The 19,826-nt window shown below is 45.6% G+C and overlaps 2 protein-coding genes across 2 annotated transcripts; one reads left to right on the top strand and one right to left on the bottom strand.

The window, feature by feature from the left end:
• The first annotated feature begins 2,998 nt into the window (after nucleotides 1–2,998).
• LOC128718246 (uncharacterized) lies at nucleotides 2,999–5,390 on the top strand. The gene is made up of 6 exons (XM_053811906.1): nucleotides 2,999–3,113; nucleotides 3,173–3,465; nucleotides 3,532–3,686; nucleotides 3,775–4,088; nucleotides 4,185–4,460; nucleotides 4,840–5,390. Exons 1-6 carry the CDS (start codon nucleotides 2,999–3,001, stop codon nucleotides 5,388–5,390), a joined length of 1,704 nt encoding a protein of 567 aa, XP_053667881.1.
• An 11,535-nt stretch (nucleotides 5,391–16,925) lies between these two features.
• LOC128718248 (uncharacterized) lies at nucleotides 16,926–19,306 on the bottom strand. Its single transcript, XM_053811907.1, has 6 exons — nucleotides 19,198–19,306; nucleotides 18,851–19,143; nucleotides 18,630–18,784; nucleotides 18,228–18,541; nucleotides 17,856–18,131; nucleotides 16,926–17,476 (listed from the first exon to the last, which is right to left on the bottom strand). Exons 1-6 carry the CDS (start codon nucleotides 19,304–19,306, stop codon nucleotides 16,926–16,928), a joined length of 1,698 nt encoding a protein of 565 aa, XP_053667882.1.
• Nucleotides 19,307–19,826: the final 520 nt, after the last annotated feature.

Consider the following 19,826-nt stretch of genomic DNA (forward strand, 5'->3'; position numbering starts at 1 on the left):
TATCCGCAGTTTCACCTTCTTCATCCACTTGTCGACAGCGTCCATCGCTAGCACTTCAATCTCCGCGACAGACTCGCCGGTGACTGTGAGAGCGATGTCATCCGCAAACCCGATGATTTCGGATCCTGGGGGTAAAGCAATGGTCAAGACCTCATCATACATGGCGTTCCACAGGGTGGGACCAAGTACTGATCCCTGCGGTACACCTGCTGTGATGCCAGCTGTCTTGATGCCATCCGTCGTGTCATATTGTAGCGTGCGTCCATCGATGTAATTTTTCAGCAGCCTGCACAGGTACGGGGCAACCTTCATACGTTCCAACGCTGACGCTATTGCCTCCCAGCTAGCATTGGGGTAGATCATCCCAAAAGTTAGAAAGCTTAAGCTTTAAGCCTGTATCTGCCAAATAATCCAGGTACCGGGCTGTATCATTCTGTACAGATTCGTAAAGGACATAGCATTTTGACATAAAGAATGACGCAAGGGATCATTTTTTTTTTAAACTACAATTTGAGGAAAATCGATTAAAGTTTAGTAATTTAATTTTAATTTCAAACAAATGAAATCTTCGGGATCAGATCAGATCTTCTGCCTTTTCCAGATCGACGGAAACTCGCCTGACTCTAGGGTGCCCTGTAGTATGGCCTGGAATACAACTGGGTAAGTCTTCATCGCTGTCTTCACTGCCTCATTGGGGATGCAATCCGGGCCGGGAGCATTCCCTGGTTTCAGGCGCTCAGCGAGTTTCAGGACCTCATCGACGGTTACCGGTTTCGGTTCGGATTCTGGGGTACTGATGTATAGGCTCATCCGCGGGGGAACATGCGTCGGGAACAGCTGCGCGATGATTTCCTTCAGCTTTGTAGGGCATCTTTCTACGGGATGTCTGCAGGCTTTCGCCTTCCGCATCACTGTTTTGTATGCAAATCCCCAAGGCTTCCGTGTAATTTCTTCGCAGAGCTCGAGGAAGCATCGCCTTTTGCTGGCCTTAATTTCCCTCTTCAGATCCGACCTTGCCGCTATATACGCTGTCCTTAGCAGCTCTCTGCTCGTCGAGTTCTTCTAGCGCTGCAGTCTCCTCCGAGCTGTCGTGCACTCAGTTCGTAGTCTCGCAACAACTTCGTTCCACCAATAGACAGAGGGTCGAGTGCTTCTGGGCGCTTTCCTCTTGGGCATCGTAGCGTCGCACGCTCTGGCAAGCGCCTCTACCAGCTCCGGGGCACTTGTGATGTCGCCAAAACTTCCAGTGCTCAACGCCTCCACAAACTAATTCTCGTTGAAAAACTGCGTTCTCCAGCCGCGGATGGACGCCCGGAGTATTTGCACTGGTGAGCATCATCTGGTGATGGTGTACCGTACCATGAGATGGTCACTTAGAGTGAACGCCACGTTCACCCGCCAACTCAGATTACGTGACAGGACTGGGCTGCAGAACGTGATGTCTACGATGGAAGTCCAATCATTCCTGCTAAACGTAGGGGTGTTGCCTACGTTACCCAGCACCACATTGAGTTGGGCGAAGCTCTCAAGCACTACTTCTCCCCTGTAATTGGTTTGCTTGCTACCCCATTCGACTGCCCAAGCGTTGAAGTCACCGGCGATGATAACTGGGTTATGTCCAGTAAGTTCAGTAACCATGTTATTCAACATTTTGTTGAACTGCTTCAGGTCAAAGCTGGGAGGGGCATAACAGCTGCAGAAGTATACTCCATTTATCACAGCGATGACGAAACCCTCGAAATCCCGAGAGACCACATTCTGGATGGGAAATTTCTTAACGGCCCAGATTGCAGCCTTGCCTGTCCGGTCTGATACGCAGCTGCTAGCAACTTTAGGTGCTCGAAACGGCTCTGAGATGATCGCTACATCTCCTCGCTCTGCCTCTGTCTCTGCGCTCTGCCACAGTAAATCCTGCGCTGCCTCGCAGTGATGCAAATTGGCTTGAATTGTCTGCATAGTGGTTTTGCTACCGTCGGGCAAAAGGGTCCACTGGTTTGGTGTGCATTACTGCCAGGAGCGCAAAGTACACACTTCGGAGCCTTCCGACATCTGCGAGCGTGATGGCCTTGCTCACCACAACGTAGGCAGAGGTCAGTCCTGTCGGGCCCCTTGCAGTCACGAGAGATGTGGTCTGTGGCCCAACAGCGGAAACACTTCCTGTTCGGCGGTAGGATCCGTACTGGACAGCAGGACCACTCAACCTTTACCGTACCAGCCCGTATCACAACCTCTGCTAACCCCGCTGGCATTTTAACATACGCCGTCTGCGTACCGTTGAAGGACGGTCGCAGTTTTGTCTCCAGACAGACACCCAAGGAGAGCAATTGGACCTTCTCCATACAAAATCAGAAAGTGCTCGCTCTAACAGCTACTTCGCTCCTGCTTGCACTCTCGTCGAATCGAGCCCCCCCTCGAAAGCTCTCTGGATCGGAGCGAATTTCTCGTGCTGTTCGCTTCTTCGAGGTCGTTCCTTCTCGGTCGTCCTCGTTAGCTGATGTTTCGCACACACACATGCGTACTTCCTTCGTCAAAAAGTCACCGTATAAAGCAGCAAATATTTGCAATGATTTTCGAAGTGTGCAACTTGATGGTATTGCAAGCGCGCTACTAGTAGTACTGTTGCTATGAAAATACAGCGCCAATTCCTATACGGGCACGATGTGAAGAAGAAATGTTCGTGTTTCAATATTACGTTTGCAGTCATTTCTACATGTCATGAAGGCTTTAATAAAGATTTTGTTTATCATGTTCATTATTGTTATGAATTTACTTTATTTTATTACTATTACAATTAATTTCAACGAGGCCATTATAGCAACGAACGGTAGTGGCACGTCTATCACGAAAGGATCGATTGCTTCAACGCGCAGATTTTGCGTTATCCAACTATTTGACAAACACAACACACACAAAACATTACGAAGCTATCAACCCTGTTTACATCCGAAGTGATTACAGTTTTAAAGTGCGACACAGTTTATCACCTGTACACATCATTATGAGCGATTTGAACCGCGAGCGTCGTACCGGTGGTTTTTACAAACGGGCGGCTAAATTTCTGAAAGGAGACGCGGCCGAACAAACTGACCCGCAAGCCGGCCCTAGCCGGAATGGCAAGTTGTAGTGTTGTGTGTGAAAGTGTCGTGTGAAATAACGGTTCCGCTTTTATTAGTTCCCATCGAAGCGTTTGATGAATCGCCTGGATCGGTGAATTCGGTTGAACCGGTGGATACGGTGAATCCGGTCGATACGCTACCGCTGGATCCGGCGCAACCCTTGTCGGAGGGACCGGAAGATCTGGACGATTCCGAAAGGATATCGGTCGTACTGGACAACACAGAGAGCTTTTCCGACGACAGCGACGAGGAAGGGTCCTACGAGCGGACGTTTCACTCGATGTCGATCGAGGATGGCATACGTTACTGGGCGCTATCTAATAACGCCACGCATCGATCCATCAACATGGTATGGTTAGCCTTTTTCATAGCACATTTTCTTCAGCCTAATACATCTTGCTTCATATGCGGACAGGTGTTGCAGCTATTCAGGAAGGTAGGTGTGAAAGTGCCCGGCACCGCCAAAACCTTGCTGCGAACCAAACGGAACGCGTCGAGTGAAATTACAGAACTTGGCGGTGGACATTACTGGTATAACTGGTTTGAAAAGACGTTATTCAGCTATTTTCGGTAAGTACAATGATGATCAACCATATGCCGTGTGTTCGGGTCTAATCCTGGGTACGTGTGTGTGTTTGTTTGTTCTTATGTATTTTAGTCTACAGGCTCCACCGGCAACAGTTCGACAGTTCACCATCACGTTGTCCGTTGATGGATTGCCGCTCCACAGGAGCGGGGCACTACAGTTTTGGCCCGTGATGTTTGCCATTGATGAGTTGCCGGCAGCTCCAGTTATGACTGCTGCGATATATTGTGGGATCACGAAGCCCATTAGTATTGAGCAATACCTGCGCCCGGTGGTCGATGAGCTGAACGGCCTGATACGGAATGGTATACTTCTCTGCGGAAAGCATATCACTGTTCAGGTTCGTGCCATTGTCGCCGACACTCTCGCCAGAGCGTTCATCAAAGGTAAGGAAAATTGCGATGCAACATCTTACACCGGTGGTGGTGGGTTGCTGAATGCTGAAATTATTATTAATTTCATGTTTATTTTATTTCCATCAGGCGTTTCTGGACACACCGGATACTGGAGCTGCCAAAAATGCACAGTCAAGGGCGAATATAACCAGCAAAGGAGAACGATGGTGTTTCCTTTTGGCCATGAACCGAAACGCACGGATGCCGGCTTCCGGGTTAATGAGCCACCGGGACACCGCAAACACGCAACGCCGCTAACCGAGCTCGCCGATTTCGACATCGTGGAAGACGTTCCTGTCGGAGACCGGCTTCATATTTTGGAGCTGGGCAACTGCAGGCGGTTTGTGATGGGATGGCGCGATGGTAAGCTTAGCAATACGAAGTGGACAAGTTCCCAAAGAAATATGATTTCTTCTGCCCTGCAACAGACGGCCCAGCCCTGCGAAGTGCATCGCAAGCCACGGCACATAAAGTATGCGGGCTTCTGGAAGGGATCGGAATATGCCTTCTTCTTTCACTACAGTTCCTTCATAGTGTTGGAACGGCATATTTCCCCCGCAGAGTATCAACACTTTATGTTGCTGTTTTGTGCCACGACATCTGACATCTGCCAAAGCGCACAGAGCAAATTGGCCACTTGCGGAACAAATGATGGAGCAATTCGTGAAGGATTACGAAACGGTATATGGGGTTGGTTATATGACCATTAATGTCCACAATTTGATGCATGTGCACGATGAAGTGGTTCGTTTCGGATCATTATCTGCCATTTCGATATACCGGTTCGAAAGCGAACTCCAGCATTTGAAGCGTTTGCTTCGCAGCGGTTGGAAAAACCTGGAGCAGGCGGTCAATCGGATCTCGGAGTTTGAAAACTTCGGCATGCCAAAGCCACCGGAGCAAACCATCACCTATCCCTCGCAGGTGTCCAAGTTCAACACCAAAGTGTTTGTGCGTCCGCGACTCACTTTGCAGACAGGCTGGGGAAATGCATGGTTTCTGACTGCGGACGGCAGCATCGGCAAGCTGCAGTCTGCCGCGGACGGCACGGATGCTGATGTAGGGAAAGTGCTCGTGAGGGTACATAGACTATGCCGGAAAATGCCAGCATTTGACACGCCTATGAACTCGAACGATATGCTCATCTACAGAGGATGCATCCGTGACCTGTCGAGCGATGCTGACCTGCAGTGTTCGACGGACGAGATCGTGTGTAAGTTAGTGGTAACCGCGAGCAGGAGTAGGCAGGAGTTTACGTTGGTGCCACTGTTACACACGTTTCGGGACGACTGAGACTGAAGGGTCAGGTCTTCGGTCTGGTAGTGGACGGTGAACCGCAGTGTCGGAAAGAGCGATAGCGTGTTACGTGCTTCCTGCACACCATTCATGTCATCCTTGCGCACACACATGTACACACTTACATTACCTCGAGAGCGATGCATCGTACCATTCATCTGTCGCTACATTGTGATATTACATTGTGATATAACACAGTAAAACTGCCTCTGTGATTGTGATATCTGAAACGGGAACAAATAAAAAAATGCATTTGTTGTTTGTTCAAGTGCCCATCCAAGCTGAAGTATATTAACGAATTTACAGCGTTCGACCCAGTGTTGTGTCAATATGTGAATGTGGTTCCATGTTTGGTATCTTATTCTTTGGTCTTATCACATCATCTCTATCACTTATTGCTATATCACATTATTGCTATATCACATCATTGCTATATCACATAGTTTTCTATCACTAATGCCTAATGTCGTGAAGCGTGCTTCGTGTCGTCTTTGTTTTTTTTCTTTGGTTAGTGATCTGCTGCAGCCCTGGTTAGCTTATTGTTTGTTATAGTGTGTCGTTGTGTTTTTTTTTGTTTTGGTTTCTGGTCTTTCGATTCGATCTTTGGTATTGGCATTTTGTTGTCACCACCACTACCACTACCCCTTCCCCCTCCCCCGTCTGACTGAACAAGCCCAACGCAAGAAAATAACACTGAGAAGCAAGAGAAGCGAGGACCATTTCACTGTACACCGAGAGGCTTTTGGAGGAATTTTCGGACGGCACTGAATTACGCTACGGCGCTAGAAACGGAAGAAAAGCTACAGAACACACAAGGACAGAAGGCCAGATCCGGGGCAAAAGAAAAAGGCTGAGGCACAGCATTATACTCGCGCAGAAGTAAAAATCGTCCATCAATTGATCGATTTGGTGTGCAGCAAACACTGGTGCCAGCAAAACGAAGGGTAACGCAAAACACAATCAAACAAGTGCGATTACGCTTTACAATTATTTGAACAGGTGGGAGGCACGAAACGCTGTTCACTAACAGCAAAATATGTGGCAGAATTTGTATGCATGCACCTGCAACAAAAATAACAAGGCCGGTATGTGTCAATGTAAAAATAGAAATTAAAAAGTAAAAAATAGTAATAAAAAAATTAAATTGTCAATGATTAAAAATAGCTAATAAAAAAATTATCTTAAATTAAACATCACTAGGTAAATCTAGGTCGTTTATGGCTACTTGTTATTTTTGTTGCAGGTATATGCATACGAGCCTTTGCGTGCTTCAATTTAAGTTTCAAATATTCTGCCACATACTGTGCTGTTGGTAGTAGCGAATCGTTACCTCCTACGGTTCTGAATAGTTGCAAAACATTCGTGAACTTATTCAATTGTATCTTGCGTTTCTCTGACCTACCGCCACCAGTCCACGATATTAGAGCAAAAAAAGGTTTGCTGAACAGCAAATCGATCGCCTGAAGCAGACGATTGTTGACGTCTGCGCGAGGAATTTGCTGACGTAAAAATTGCTCTACCTTTTCCCTATACTCCGAATCTGCCTGCAGGCCTTGATCGAAATCCTCCAGCTGTGCCTCCGTTTCTAGCGGTGAAAACTCAAACTCCAGCCGCCGAACAAACCCTTCGCGCGGCTGTGTTGCCGCCAAAAATTCCTCCATCGCCTGTCTTTGGCGAGCAGCATCCCGCGTTAACGCGTCCAATCGTACGTCTATGCGTGTTTTCAAATACGCGTTCTCTTGCTCCAGGTCGCGAATCCTTTGCTGGGCTTGCCGCAGCAACTCACTACAGTCACAGCAACGTCTTCCGGGGAAAGAGGTCGGGGCATCACGAGCTAAAAAGTCGAAAATGCGTCTTAGATTGTTTTCTTCACATTTTACTAAGCTACATTAGCAAGCACTGATATTCTTACCAGGTGGGTGTAGTGATGTACTGCCCATTGTCCCCGCTTCGGAACGACTAGACAATACCGGGGACACTGACGAAGACAAGACGGGTGGCGACAATCGGACAACAGGAACGGGGACACTGTGGCTCGACGAACTGCCCGGAACGGCCGCAGCTGGTTGCGAAACGCCGGTAGCGGTTCCGGAACTACCTGTAGAACAAAATAAGAAAACACATTTCACGCCACTTTTGCCGCTTACACATTCACAACAGTACCGTTTGGCCAGACTTACCAGCAGCCCCCGCATTGATGGTATAGCTAATAGAAGGTTGCGCATGCAGCGGTGGTTGAGTGGGCACTGCAAAGGAAAGAAACATGCATTAATGCACATGTCACGCAATCTTACTCTGCACAACACTTCACTTACATTGCGGGAGCTGCATCGAAGCAACATTAGCGTCCGCCAGCGCGGCCGACTCGGGATTAACAATTAGCAATGGGACGCCGTTTACGTATACAATTTGCCCTTCCATATCAAACACACACACAACAATGCACACAACAATAGAAAAACACACGAAACACTAAAAAAGAAAAAAATGAAAATACCGGCAACAAAAAACACCACAACAATTTCACTGCAGGCACGAAAAATTTGCACAACACTATAATGCGTTCAGCATCCACGCACTAACATCATCACAGCATCGCAGCTGATCGATGCGTCACTGACCGGCATTAAGTTCAATGCGCTATGCGTAGAACAAAATGTGCTTGGTAGCAACGTTGGCGCGCGCTATCGCCGTAGCATCGTCTTTACACGGGCACCGCAAACACACGAGGTAAGTTACACGTCTTATAATCGAAGTTCAATTCCGTTTTAAAAGGGGAAGGGGAGCAATTGGACCTTTTCAATACAAAATCGGAAGTGCTCGCTCTAACAGCTATTTCACTCTTGCTTGCACTCTCGTCGAATCGAGCCCCCCATCGAAAGCTCTCTCAATCGGAGCGAAATTTCTCGTGCTGTTCGCTTCTTCGAAGTCGTTCCTTCTCGGTCGTGTCCGTTGCAGGCATACACAAACGTCAACAAACGTACACACACTCATTTCAACTCAAATCACTCACTCATTTCACTCAAAACTCATTTTAAACATTGCAGATCTGTTTTGTTCGCTTAATGCACGCATGTATTTTGCTCATAGTAAGATTCTTTACATGTTTTAATATCCATAACACTATTCCAGAGGATGTTTCGTACTTTACCAGTCATTCCACTAGTACAATTATAGTTGCTAAAATCTATTGTAGATTCACGTCTGATGTTTTGTGGTTTGTTTGTTGTTTGTCTGGTCATATGTTGTGACGAACTAGTTTTGTTTGTCATGAGTATAAATATGTCATCCGTGCAATTGTAACGGTAAATGCTACAACAGGATCGAACAACAGGATGAGCAACGCACGAGTTCCTTGCCACATGTGTTTGATTCCAGTCATGTTTCTTCTGTTGTAGCTCAGATTAAGATTTTGTTCACGTTATCAGCTAATTTGTTAGGCAAATGCTATCGAAGTTATGTTAGAACTTTTAGCAACAGTTAAAAATGGCAATCGAAATCAAAGTGATCCCTCCGTTCTTTCTGTTGGTTGAAGGAAGTGATGGGAAATGATCCCAAAGTTGGGATCGGATCGTGTAAATTTACTCGATACCGGAATAGGATGGGATCTTATGATCCCTGATCTCTGTTGGAATGGTTGGCGGAGTGGAGGGGGGGAAGGGGGGGAGAGCTATTTCCGTGCAACGATGTTCCCGGATCGCTGTGGATCACAATCCCCATACAAGGCATCACCTTTTCCATGCAACGATGATCCCGGATGGCTAGCGATCAAAAGCGCTATTCAACAGTGATCCCATATAATAGGATTGGATCAGATTTTTCAAGCCTGGATCGGCCCTCTAACTTCTCATCACTAGTTAAAGGACTCATCTTGTTTGTAAACTTTATTATGCGTCAGGTTCTGCTCAGGCCAATCGGATGTGCGCAAATAGGTAGCTCTCTCAAGCAGTGACTGAAGGTTTGGGTCTGTTAAAGGATAACATTTTACAGAGAAAAAAGATTCCTCCAAACAGCGCTCACAAGCGATGAACATAACTGTATACTCCCTAACCTCAGACGGATGATTTATCCAACACGTAGAGACAGTTGATCGCCAAGGCAAAAGACTATCCGTAGACTGATACTGACTTTTTAATCGGACTTTGCATTGCTAGCAAGACGGCGTAAAAATGGTTCATAGACTTGTAGCGCTACATGAAAAGCTACAGGCTTTTGTATACATTACGCTTTCTAGCAGTACGGTGAGGTCGGCCTTTTTAAATCAGTCAATTTTTCATCGGTAGGACGTTACCGATGGATTGATAGGATCACTATTTAGCTGAATCTTATTCTATGCAGAACAGATCCATCGAGTTATGTACACAAATATAACAACATGTTTAAAACAACATGTGCCAATGAAAGGTACACCAACATGCTCCTGTCTATGCCCCTCACCCACAATCACCTCCTGTTATGATTTTCGGAAAGGAAAGAAATCGAACATGGTATGTCACCATACACCCAAAGGCTTCATGACAACAACAAAAAACATTGGTTCTAGTAAGACCGAACATACACGTTTTTGCCTCAGCTATGCTACCTGATCGGAATCCGAACAAACTAGCAGTAATAGTTTACTCTCGATATACGATTTGTTAACATCTGCGAAAACTAACTCCATGAACCATCTTGACCTTCTTTGTGCGGTACTGTACCTTATGCGCATAAGTTCCGTTATCTTCGTGCGCACGCATATACATCTTCACACGTTTGTTTCAGACTCAACCAATAACGACTAACACGGTACGCAAATTGGTACCAGCCAGATCGGTCATCGAATATCATTCGGAGTAAAATGGAAAGAAACCATGTTAAACCTGCAGTAGTCTCTTTTTCCTGAATGATGTTTCGACATCAATCATCAAATATTATCAATAGTTTACTTATTTGCATCGTAAAGCAACTGCAGTACCTATCTGCAAGATGACATTCAAAACATGTTTCTAGTACTGTCTATTGTATCAACATTTTATAAGAGGGAATACGAATGTTCGATTGTCATTGTTTCAACCATATGACAATAACAAATCAAAGGGATTGTTCTCAAACACTGACCCAAACTTTACTGAACATATCCTTCTAAAATCATTGCATCATTGAAATATTTGCATCTTCAATGCGCATCGCACTTATTTTTTGCTTAGCGCGTTAGAGCCTATTGCGCATCATGACACATTTGGTCAAATGACCGAAATGTATTTTCACCAAAGTTGCATACACACACAACACTCGACGCACTGACTACATAAAACAAAACTCGACGCGGTTGTGTACCCTCTGACTAGGATTCCGCGGCAACATCGATTCGACGGCGACTTGAGGTAAATTGTAAACATAAGTTCTCTACTCGTTCTCCCAACAGCTGATCACGAAGGAATAAAACATCTGCCACACTCCTCTACACTCCACACGCACTTCCACCTGCGCCGAAACGTGCAAGAAAAAGCAGTACAAACGAGCGCTAGCACAGATAGGCGAAAGGCACTAGATAGAACAGAGCGAAGATAGAGAGCATAAACCGGAGAGAAATTAATTTTTATATTTTCCAACTGGAAAATAGTTGCAGCTTTTTATTGCACTACCACAATCGCACCGAAAAGCTTCCAAAAATTTGTGCCACTCCCCCTGACAAATTTCGCGACAGGTCCAATTTGCTTCCTTTGGAGTATAAACGGGACCTATTTAGGACGTCCTAAAACGGTCCTGTTTTATTCCGAAATGGCTGCAAAAAGACTGCTTGGGCAAATTGGACCTGTCGCGAAATTTGTCAGGGGGAGTGGCACAAATTTTTGGAAGCTTTTCGGTGCGATTGTGGTAGTGCAATAAAAAGCTGCAACTATTTTCCAGTTGGAAAATTTAAAAATTAATTTCTCTCCGGTTTATGCTCTCTATCTTCGCTCTGTTCTATCTAGTGCCTTTCGCCTATCTGTGCTAGCGCTCGTTTGTACTGCTTTTTCTTTCACGTTTCGGCGCAGGTGGAAGTGCGTGTGGAGTGTAGAGGAGTGTGGCAGATGTTTTTTCCTTCGTGATCAGCTGTTGGGAGAACGAGTAGAGAACTTATGTTTACAATTTACCTCAAGTCGCCGTCGAATCGATGTTGCCGCGGAATCCTAGTCAGAGGGTACACAACCGCGTCGAGTTTTGTTTTATGCAGTCAGTGCGTCGAGTGTTGTGTGTGTATGCAACTTTGGTGGAAATACATTTCGGTCATTTGACCAAATGTGTCATGATGCGCAATAGGCTCTAACGCGCTAAGCAAAAAATAAGTGCGATGCGCATTGAAGATGCAAATATTTCAATGATGCAATGATTTTAGAAGGATATGTTCAGTAAAGTTTGGGTCAGTGTTTGAGAACAATCCCTTTGATTTGTTATTGTCATATGGTTGAAACAATGACAATCGAACATTCGTATTCCCTCTTATAAAATGTTGATACAATAGACAGTACTAGAAACAGGTTTTGAATGTCATCAAGCAGATATGTGCTGCAGTTGCTTTACGATGCAAATAAGTAAACTATTGATAATATTTGATGATTGATGTCGAAACATCCTTCAGGATAAAGAGACTACTGCAGGTTTAGCATGGTTTCTTTCCATTTTACTCCGAATGAAATTCGATGACCGATCTGGCTGGTACCAATTTGCGTACCGTGTTAGTCGCTACTGGTTGAGCCTGAAACAAACGTGTGAAGATGTATATGCGTGCGCACGAAGATAACGGTACTTATGCGCATAAGGTACAGTACCGCACAAAGAAGGTCAAGACGGCTTATGGAGTTAGTTTTCGTAGATGTTAACAAATCGTATATCGATAGTAAACTATTACTGCTAGTTTGTTCGGATTCCTATCAGATAGCATAGCTGAGGAAAAAGCGTGTATGTTCGGTCTTACTAGAACCAATGTTTTTTGTTGTTGTCATGAAGCCTTTGGGTGTATGGTGACATACCATGTTCGATTTCTTTCCTTTCCGAAAATCATAACAGGAGGTGATTGTGGGTGAGGGGCATAGACAGGAGCATGTTGGTGTACCTTTCATTGGCACATGTTGTTTTAAACATGTTGTTATATTTGTGTACATAACTCGATGGATCTGTTCTGCATAGAATAAGATTCAGCTAAATAGTGATCCTATCAATCCATCGGTAACGTCCTACCGATGAAAAATTGACTGATTTAAAAAGGCCGACCTCACCGTACTGCAGGAAAGCGTAATGTTCACAAAAGCCTGTAGCTTTTCATGTAGCGCTACAAGTCTATGAACCATTTTTACGCCGTCTTGCTAGCAATGCAAAGTCCGATTAAAAAGTCAGTATCAGTCTACGGATAGTCTTTTGCCTTGGCGATCAACTGTCTCTACGTGTTGGATAAATCATCCGTCTGAGGTTAGGGAGTATACAGTTATGTTCATCGCTTGTGAGCGCTGTTTGGAGGAATCTTTTTTCTCTGTAAAATGTTATCCTTTAACAGACCCAAACCTTCAGTCACTGCTTGAGACAGCTACCTATTTGCGCACATCCGATTGGCCTGAGCAGAACCTGACGCATAATAAAGTTTACAAACAAGATGAGTCCTTTAACTAGTGATGAGAAGTTAGAGGGCCGATCCAGGCTTGAAAAATCTGATCCAATCCTATTATATGGGATCACTGTTGAATAGCGCTTTTGATCGCTAGCCATCCGGGATCATCGTTGCATGGAAAAGGTGATGCCTTGTATGGGGATTGTGATCCCTAGCGATCCGGGATCATCGTTGCACGGAAATAGCTCTCCTCCCCTCCCCCCTCCACCCCGCCAACCATTCCACAAGAGATCAGGGATCATTCGATCCCATCCTATTCCGGTATCGAGTAAATTTACACGATCCGATCCCAACTTTGGGATCATTTCCCATCACTTCCTTCAACCAACAGAAAGAACGGAGGGATCACTTTGATTTCGATTGCCATCTTTAACTGTTGCTAATAGTTCTAACATAACTTCGATAGCATTTGCCTAACAAATTAGCTGATAACGTGAACAAAATCTTAATCTGAGCTACAACAGAAGAAACATGACTGGAATCAAACACATGTGGCAAGGAACTCGTGCGTTGCTCATCCTGTTGTTCGATCCTGTTGTAGCATTTACCGTTACAATTGCACGGATGACATATTTATACTCATGACAAACAAAACTAGTTCGTCACAACATATGACCAGACAAACAACAAACAAACCACAAAACATCAGACGTGAATCTACAATAGATTTTAGCAACTATAATTGTACTAGTGGAATGACTGGTAAAGTACGAAACATCCTCTGGGATAGTGTTATGGATATTAAAATGTGTAGAGAATCTTACTATGAACGAAATACATGCGTGCATTGAGCGAACCAAACAGTTCTGCAATGTTTCAAATCAGTTTTTTGCCATGAATCCCTCTGCGCAAAGTGAATTCACATTCAAAAAGTGAGGTTAAAAACGAAGGATTTTTGCAACAGTGGACTGTGTGTGTACGTTTGTTGACGTTTGTGTATGCCTGCAACGGACACGACCGAGAAGGAATGACTTCGAAGAAGCGAACAACACGAGAAATTTCGCTCCGATCGGGAGAGCTTTCGAGGGGGGGCTCGATTCGACGAGAGTGCAAGCAGGAGCGAAGTAGCTGTTAGAGCGAGCACTTCCGATTTTGTATTGAAAAGGTCCAATTGCTCCCCTTCCCCTTTTAAAACGGAATTGAACTTCGATTATAAGACGTGTAACTTACCTCGTGTGTTTGCGGTGCCCGTGTAAAGACGATGCTACGGCGATAGCGCGCGCCAACGTTGCTACCAAGCACATTTTGTTCTACGCATAGCGCATTGAACTTAATGCCGGTCAGTGACGCATCGATCAGCTGCGATGCTGTGATGATGTTAGTGCGTGGATGCTGAACGCATTATAGTGTTGTGCAAATTTTTCGTGCCTGCAGTGAAATTGTTGTGGTGTTTTTTGTTGCCGGTATTTTCATTTTTTTCTTTTTTAGTGTTTCGTGTGTTTTTCTATTGTTGTGTGCATTGTTGTGTGTGTGTTTGATATGGAAGGGCAAATTGTATACGTAAACGGCGTCCCATTGCTAATTGTTAATCCCGAGTCGGCCGCGCTGGCGGACGCTAATGTTGCTTCGATGCAGCTCCCGCAATGTAAGTGAAGTGTTGTGCAGAGTAAGATTGCGTGACATGTGCATTAATGCATGTTTCTTTCCTTTGCAGTGCCCACTCAACCACCGCTGCATGCGCAACCTTCTATTAGCTATACCATCAATGCGGGGGCTGCTGGTAAGTCTGGCCAAACGGTACTGTTGTGAATGTGTTGTGTAAGCGGCAAAAGTGGCGTGAAATGTGTTTTCTTATTTTGTTCTACAGGTAGTTCCGGAACCGCTACCGGCGTTTCGCAACCAGCTGCGGCCGTTCCGGGCAGTTCGTCGAGCCACAGTGTCCCCGTTCCTGTTGTCCGATTGTCGCCACCCGTCTTGTCTTCGTCAGTGTCCCCGGTATTGTCTAGTCGTTCCGAAGCGGGGACAATGGGCAGTACATCACTACACCCACCTGGTAAGAATATCAGTGCTAGCTAATGTAGCTTAGTAAAATGTGAAGAAAACAATCTAAGACGCATTTTCGACTTTTTAGCTCGTGATGCCCCGACCTCTTTCCCCGGAGGACGTTGCTGTGACTGTAGTGAGTTGCTGCGGCAAGCCCAGCAAAGGATTCGCGACCTGGAGCAAGAGAACGCGTATTTGAAAACACGCATAGACGTACGATTGGACGCGTTAACGCGGGATGCTGCTCGCCAAAGACAGGCGATGGAGGAATTTTTGGCGGCAACACAGCCGCGCGAAGGGTTTGTTCGGCGGCTGGAGTTTGAGTTTTCACCGCTAGAAACGGAGGCACAGCTGGAGGATTTCGATCAAGGCCTGCAGGCAGATTCGGAGTATAGGGAAAAGGTAGAGCAATTTTTACGTCAGCAAATTCCTCGCGCAGACGTCAACAATCGTCTGCTTCAGGCGATCGATTTGCTGTTCAGCAAACCTTTTTTTGCTCTAATATCGTGGACTGGTGGCGGTAGGTCAGAGAAACGCAAGATACAATTGAATAAGTTCACGAATGTTTTGCAACTATTCAGAACCGTAGGAGGTAACGATTCGCTACTACCAACAGCACAGTATGTGGCAGAATATTTGAAACTTAAATTGAAGCACGCAAAGGCTCGTATGCATATACCTGCAACAAAAATAACAAGTAGCCATAAACGACCTAGATTTACCTAGTGATGTTTAATTTAAGATAATTTTTTTATTAGCTATTTTTAATCATTGACAATTTAATTTTTTTATTACTATTTTTACTATTTAATTTCTATTTTTACATTGACACATACCGGCCTTGTTATTTTTGTTGCAGGTGCATGCATACAAATTCTGCCACATATTTTGCTGTTAGTGAACAGCGTTTCGTGCCTCCCACCTGTTCAAATAATTGTAAAGCGTAATCGCACTTGTTTGATTGTGTTTTGCGTTACCCTTCGTTTTGCTGGCACCAGTGTTTGCTGCACACCAAATCGATCAATTGATGGACGATTTTTACTTCTGCGCGAGTATAATGCTGTGCCTCAGCCTTTTTCTTTTGCCCCGGATCTGGCCTTCTGTCCTTGTGTGTTCTGTAGCCTTTCTTCCGTTTCTAGCGCCGTAGCGTAATTCAGTGCCGTCCGAAAATTCCTCCAAAAGCCTCTCGGTGTACAGTGAAATGATCCTCGCTTCTCTTGCTTCTCAGTGTTATTTTCTTGCGTTGGGCTTGTTCAGTCAGACGGGGGAGGGGGAAGGGGTAGTGGTAGTGGTGGTGACAACAAAATGCCAATACCAAAGATCGAATCGAAAGACCAGAAACCAAAACAAAAAAAAAACACAACGACACACTATAACAAACAATAAGCTAACCAGGGCTGCAGCAGATCACTAACCAAAGAAAAAAAACAAAGACGACACGAAGCACGCTTCACGACATTAGGCATTAGTGATAGAAAACTATGTGATATAGCAATGATGTGATATAGCAATAATGTGATATAGCAATAAGTGATAGAGATGATGTGATAAGACCAAAGAATAAGATACCAAACATGGAACCACATTCACATATTGACACAACACTGGGTCGAACGCTGTAAATTCGTTAATATACTTCAGCTTGGATGGGCACTTGAACAAACAACAAATGCATTTTTTTATTTGTTCCCGTTTCAGATATCACAATCACAGAGGCAGTTTTACTGTGTTATATCACAATGTAATATCACAATGTAGCGACAGATGAATGGTACGATGCATCGCTCTCGAGGTAATGTAAGTGTGTACATGTGTGTGCGCAAGGATGACATGAATGGTGTGCAGGAAGCACGTAACACGCTATCGCTCTTTCCGACACTGCGGTTCACCGTCCACTACCAGACCGAAGACCTGACCCTTCAGTCTCAGTCGTCCCGAAACGTGTGTAACAGTGGCACCAACGTAAACTCCTGCCTACTCCTGCTCGCGGTTACCACTAACTTACACACGATCTCGTCCGTCGAACACTGCAGGTCAGCATCGCTCGACAGGTCACGGATGCATCCTCTGTAGATGAGCATATCGTTCGAGTTCATAGGCGTGTCAAATGCTGGCATTTTCCGGCATAGTCTATGTACCCTCACGAGCACTTTCTCTACATCAGCATCCGTGCCGTCCGCGGCAGACTGCAGCTTGCCGATGCTGCCGTCCGCAGTCAGAAACCATGCATTTCCCCAGCCTGTCTGCAAAGTGTGTCGCGGACGCACAAACACTTTGGTGTTGAACTTGGACACCTGCGAGGGATAGGTGATGGTTTGCTCCGGTGGCTTTGGCATGCCGAAGTTTTCAAACTCCGAGATCCGATTGACCGCCTGCTCCAGGTTTTTCCAACCGCTGCGAAGCAAACGCTTCAAATGCTGGAGTTCGCTTTCGAACCGGTATATCGAAATGGCAGATAATGATCCGAAACGAACCACTTCATCGTGCACATGCATCAAATTGTGGACATTAATGGTCATATAACCAACCCCATATACCGTTTCGTAATCCTTCACGAATTGCTCCATCATTTGTTCCGCAAGTGGCCAATTTGCTCTGTGCGCTTTGGCAGATGTCAGATGTCGTGGCACAAAACAGCAACATAAAGTGTTGATACTCTGCGGGGGAAATATGCCGTTCCAACACTATGAAGGAACTGTAGTGAAAGAAGAAGGCATATTCCGATCCCTTCCAGAAGCCCGCATACTTTATGTGCCGTGGCTTGCGATGCACTTCGCAGGGCTGGGCCGTCTGTTGCAGGGCAGAAGAAATCATATTTCTTTGGGAACTTGTCCACTTCGTATTGCTAAGCTTACCATCGCGCCATCCCATCACAAACCGCCTGCAGTTGCCCAGCTCCAAAATATGAAGCCGGTCTCCGACAGGAACGTCTTCCACGATGTCGAAATCGGCGAGCTCGGTTAGCGGCGTTGCGTGTTTGCGGTGTCCCGGTGGCTCATTAACCCGGAAGCCGGCATCCGTGCGTTTCGGTTCATGGCCAAAAGGAAACACCATCGTTCTCCTTTGCTGGTTATATTCGCCCTTGACTGTGCATTTTTGGCAGCTCCAGTATCCGGTGTGTCCAGAAACGCCTGATGGAAATAAAATAAACATGAAATTAATAATAATTTCAGCATTCAGCAACCCACCACCACCGGTGTAAGATGTTGCATCGCAATTTTCCTTACCTTTGATGAACGCTCTGGCGAGAGTGTCGGCGACAATGGCACGAACCTGAACAGTGATATGCTTTCCGCAGAGAAGTATACCATTCCGTATCAGGCCGTTCAGCTCATCGACCACCGGGCGCAGGTATTGCTCAATACTAATGGGCTTCGTGATCCCACAATATATCGCAGCAGTCATAACTGGAGCTGCCGGCAACTCATCAATGGCAAACATCACGGGCCAAAACTGTAGTGCCCCGCTCCTGTGGAGCGGCAATCCATCAACGGACAACGTGATGGTGAACTGTCGAACTGTTGCCGGTGGAGCCTGTAGACTAAAATACATAAGAACAAACAAACACACACACGTACCCAGGATTAGACCCGAACACACGGCATATGGTTGATCATCATTGTACTTACCGAAAATAGCTGAATAACGTCTTTTCAAACCAGTTATACCAGTAATGTCCACCGCCAAGTTCTGTAATTTCACTCGACGCGTTCCGTTTGGTTCGCAGCAAGGTTTTGGCGGTGCCGGGCACTTTCACACCTACCTTCCTGAATAGCTGCAACACCTGTCCGCATATGAAGCAAGATGTATTAGGCTGAAGAAAATGTGCTATGAAAAAGGCTAACCATACCATGTTGATGGATCGATGCGTGGCGTTATTAGATAGCGCCCAGTAACGTATGCCATCCTCGATCGACATCGAGTGAAACGTCCGCTCGTAGGACCCTTCCTCGTCGCTGTCGTCGGAAAAGCTCTCTGTGTTGTCCAGTACGACCGATATCCTTTCGGAATCGTCCAGATCTTCCGGTCCCTCCGACAAGGGTTGCGCCGGATCCAGCGGTAACGTATCGACCGGATTCACCGTATCCACCGGTTCAACCGAATTCACCGATCCAGGCGATTCATCAAACGCTTCGATGGGAACTAAAAAAGCGGAACCGTTATTTCACACGACACTTTCACACACAACACTACAACTTGCCATTCCGGCTTGCGGGTCAGTTTGTTCGGCCGCGTCTCCTTTCAGAAATTTAGCCGCCCGTTTGTAAAAACCACCGGTACGACGCTCGCGGTTCAAATCGCTCATAATGATGTGTACAGGTGATAAACTGTGTCGCACTTTAAAACTGTAATCACTTCGGATGTAAACAGGGTTGATAGCTTCGTAATGTTTTGTGTGTGTTGTGTTTGTCAAATAGTTGGATAAGGCAAAATCTGCGCGTTGAAGCAATCGATCCTTTCGTGATAGACGTGCCACTACCGTTCGTTGCTATAATGGCCTCGTTGAAATTAATTGTAATAATAATAAAATAAAGTAAATTCATAACAATAATGAACATGATAAACAAAATCTTTATTAAAGCCTTCATGACATGTAGAAATGACTGCAAACGTAATATTGAAACAGGGTGGGTAGGGGGTTCGATTCAGCGGGAGTGCAAGCAGGAGCGAAATAACTGTTAGAGCGAGCACTTTCTGATTTCGTATGGAAAAGGTCCTATTGCTCCCCTTGGGTAAATGAGCGGGAACGACCTTCCTGCCCTCTAGGGTCGACCCTGCAGGGCATTGGCGCTTTCTTCGGACGTAGCAGTAAGATCTGAAATAAC

This window comes from Anopheles marshallii, chromosome 2 (assembly GCF_943734725.1).
Source record: "Anopheles marshallii chromosome 2, idAnoMarsDA_429_01, whole genome shotgun sequence".
Taxonomy (NCBI): domain Eukaryota; kingdom Metazoa; phylum Arthropoda; class Insecta; order Diptera; family Culicidae; genus Anopheles; species Anopheles marshallii.

Bases quoted from the DNA above. Each gene is read 5' to 3' on its own strand.
- LOC128718246 (XM_053811906.1), top strand. From the start codon at position 2,999: ATGAGCGATTTGAACCGCGAGCGTCGTACCGGTGGTTTTTACAAACGG. The intron at 3,114-3,172 runs GCAAGTTGTAGT...CGCTTTTATTAG, and splicing joins AGCCGGCCCTAGCCGGAATG to TTCCCATCGAAGCGTTTGAT. The intron at 4,089-4,184 runs GTAAGGAAAATT...TATTTCCATCAG, and splicing joins CGCCAGAGCGTTCATCAAAG to GCGTTTCTGGACACACCGGA.
- LOC128718248 (XM_053811907.1), bottom strand. From the start codon at position 19,306: ATGAGCGATTTGAACCGCGAGCGTCGTACCGGTGGTTTTTACAAACGG. The intron at 19,144-19,197 runs GTTGTAGTGTTG...CCGCTTTTTTAG, and splicing joins CCCGCAAGCCGGAATGGCAA to TTCCCATCGAAGCGTTTGAT. The intron at 18,542-18,629 runs GTAAGTACAATG...TATGTATTTTAG, and splicing joins ACGTTATTCAGCTATTTTCG to TCTACAGGCTCCACCGGCAA.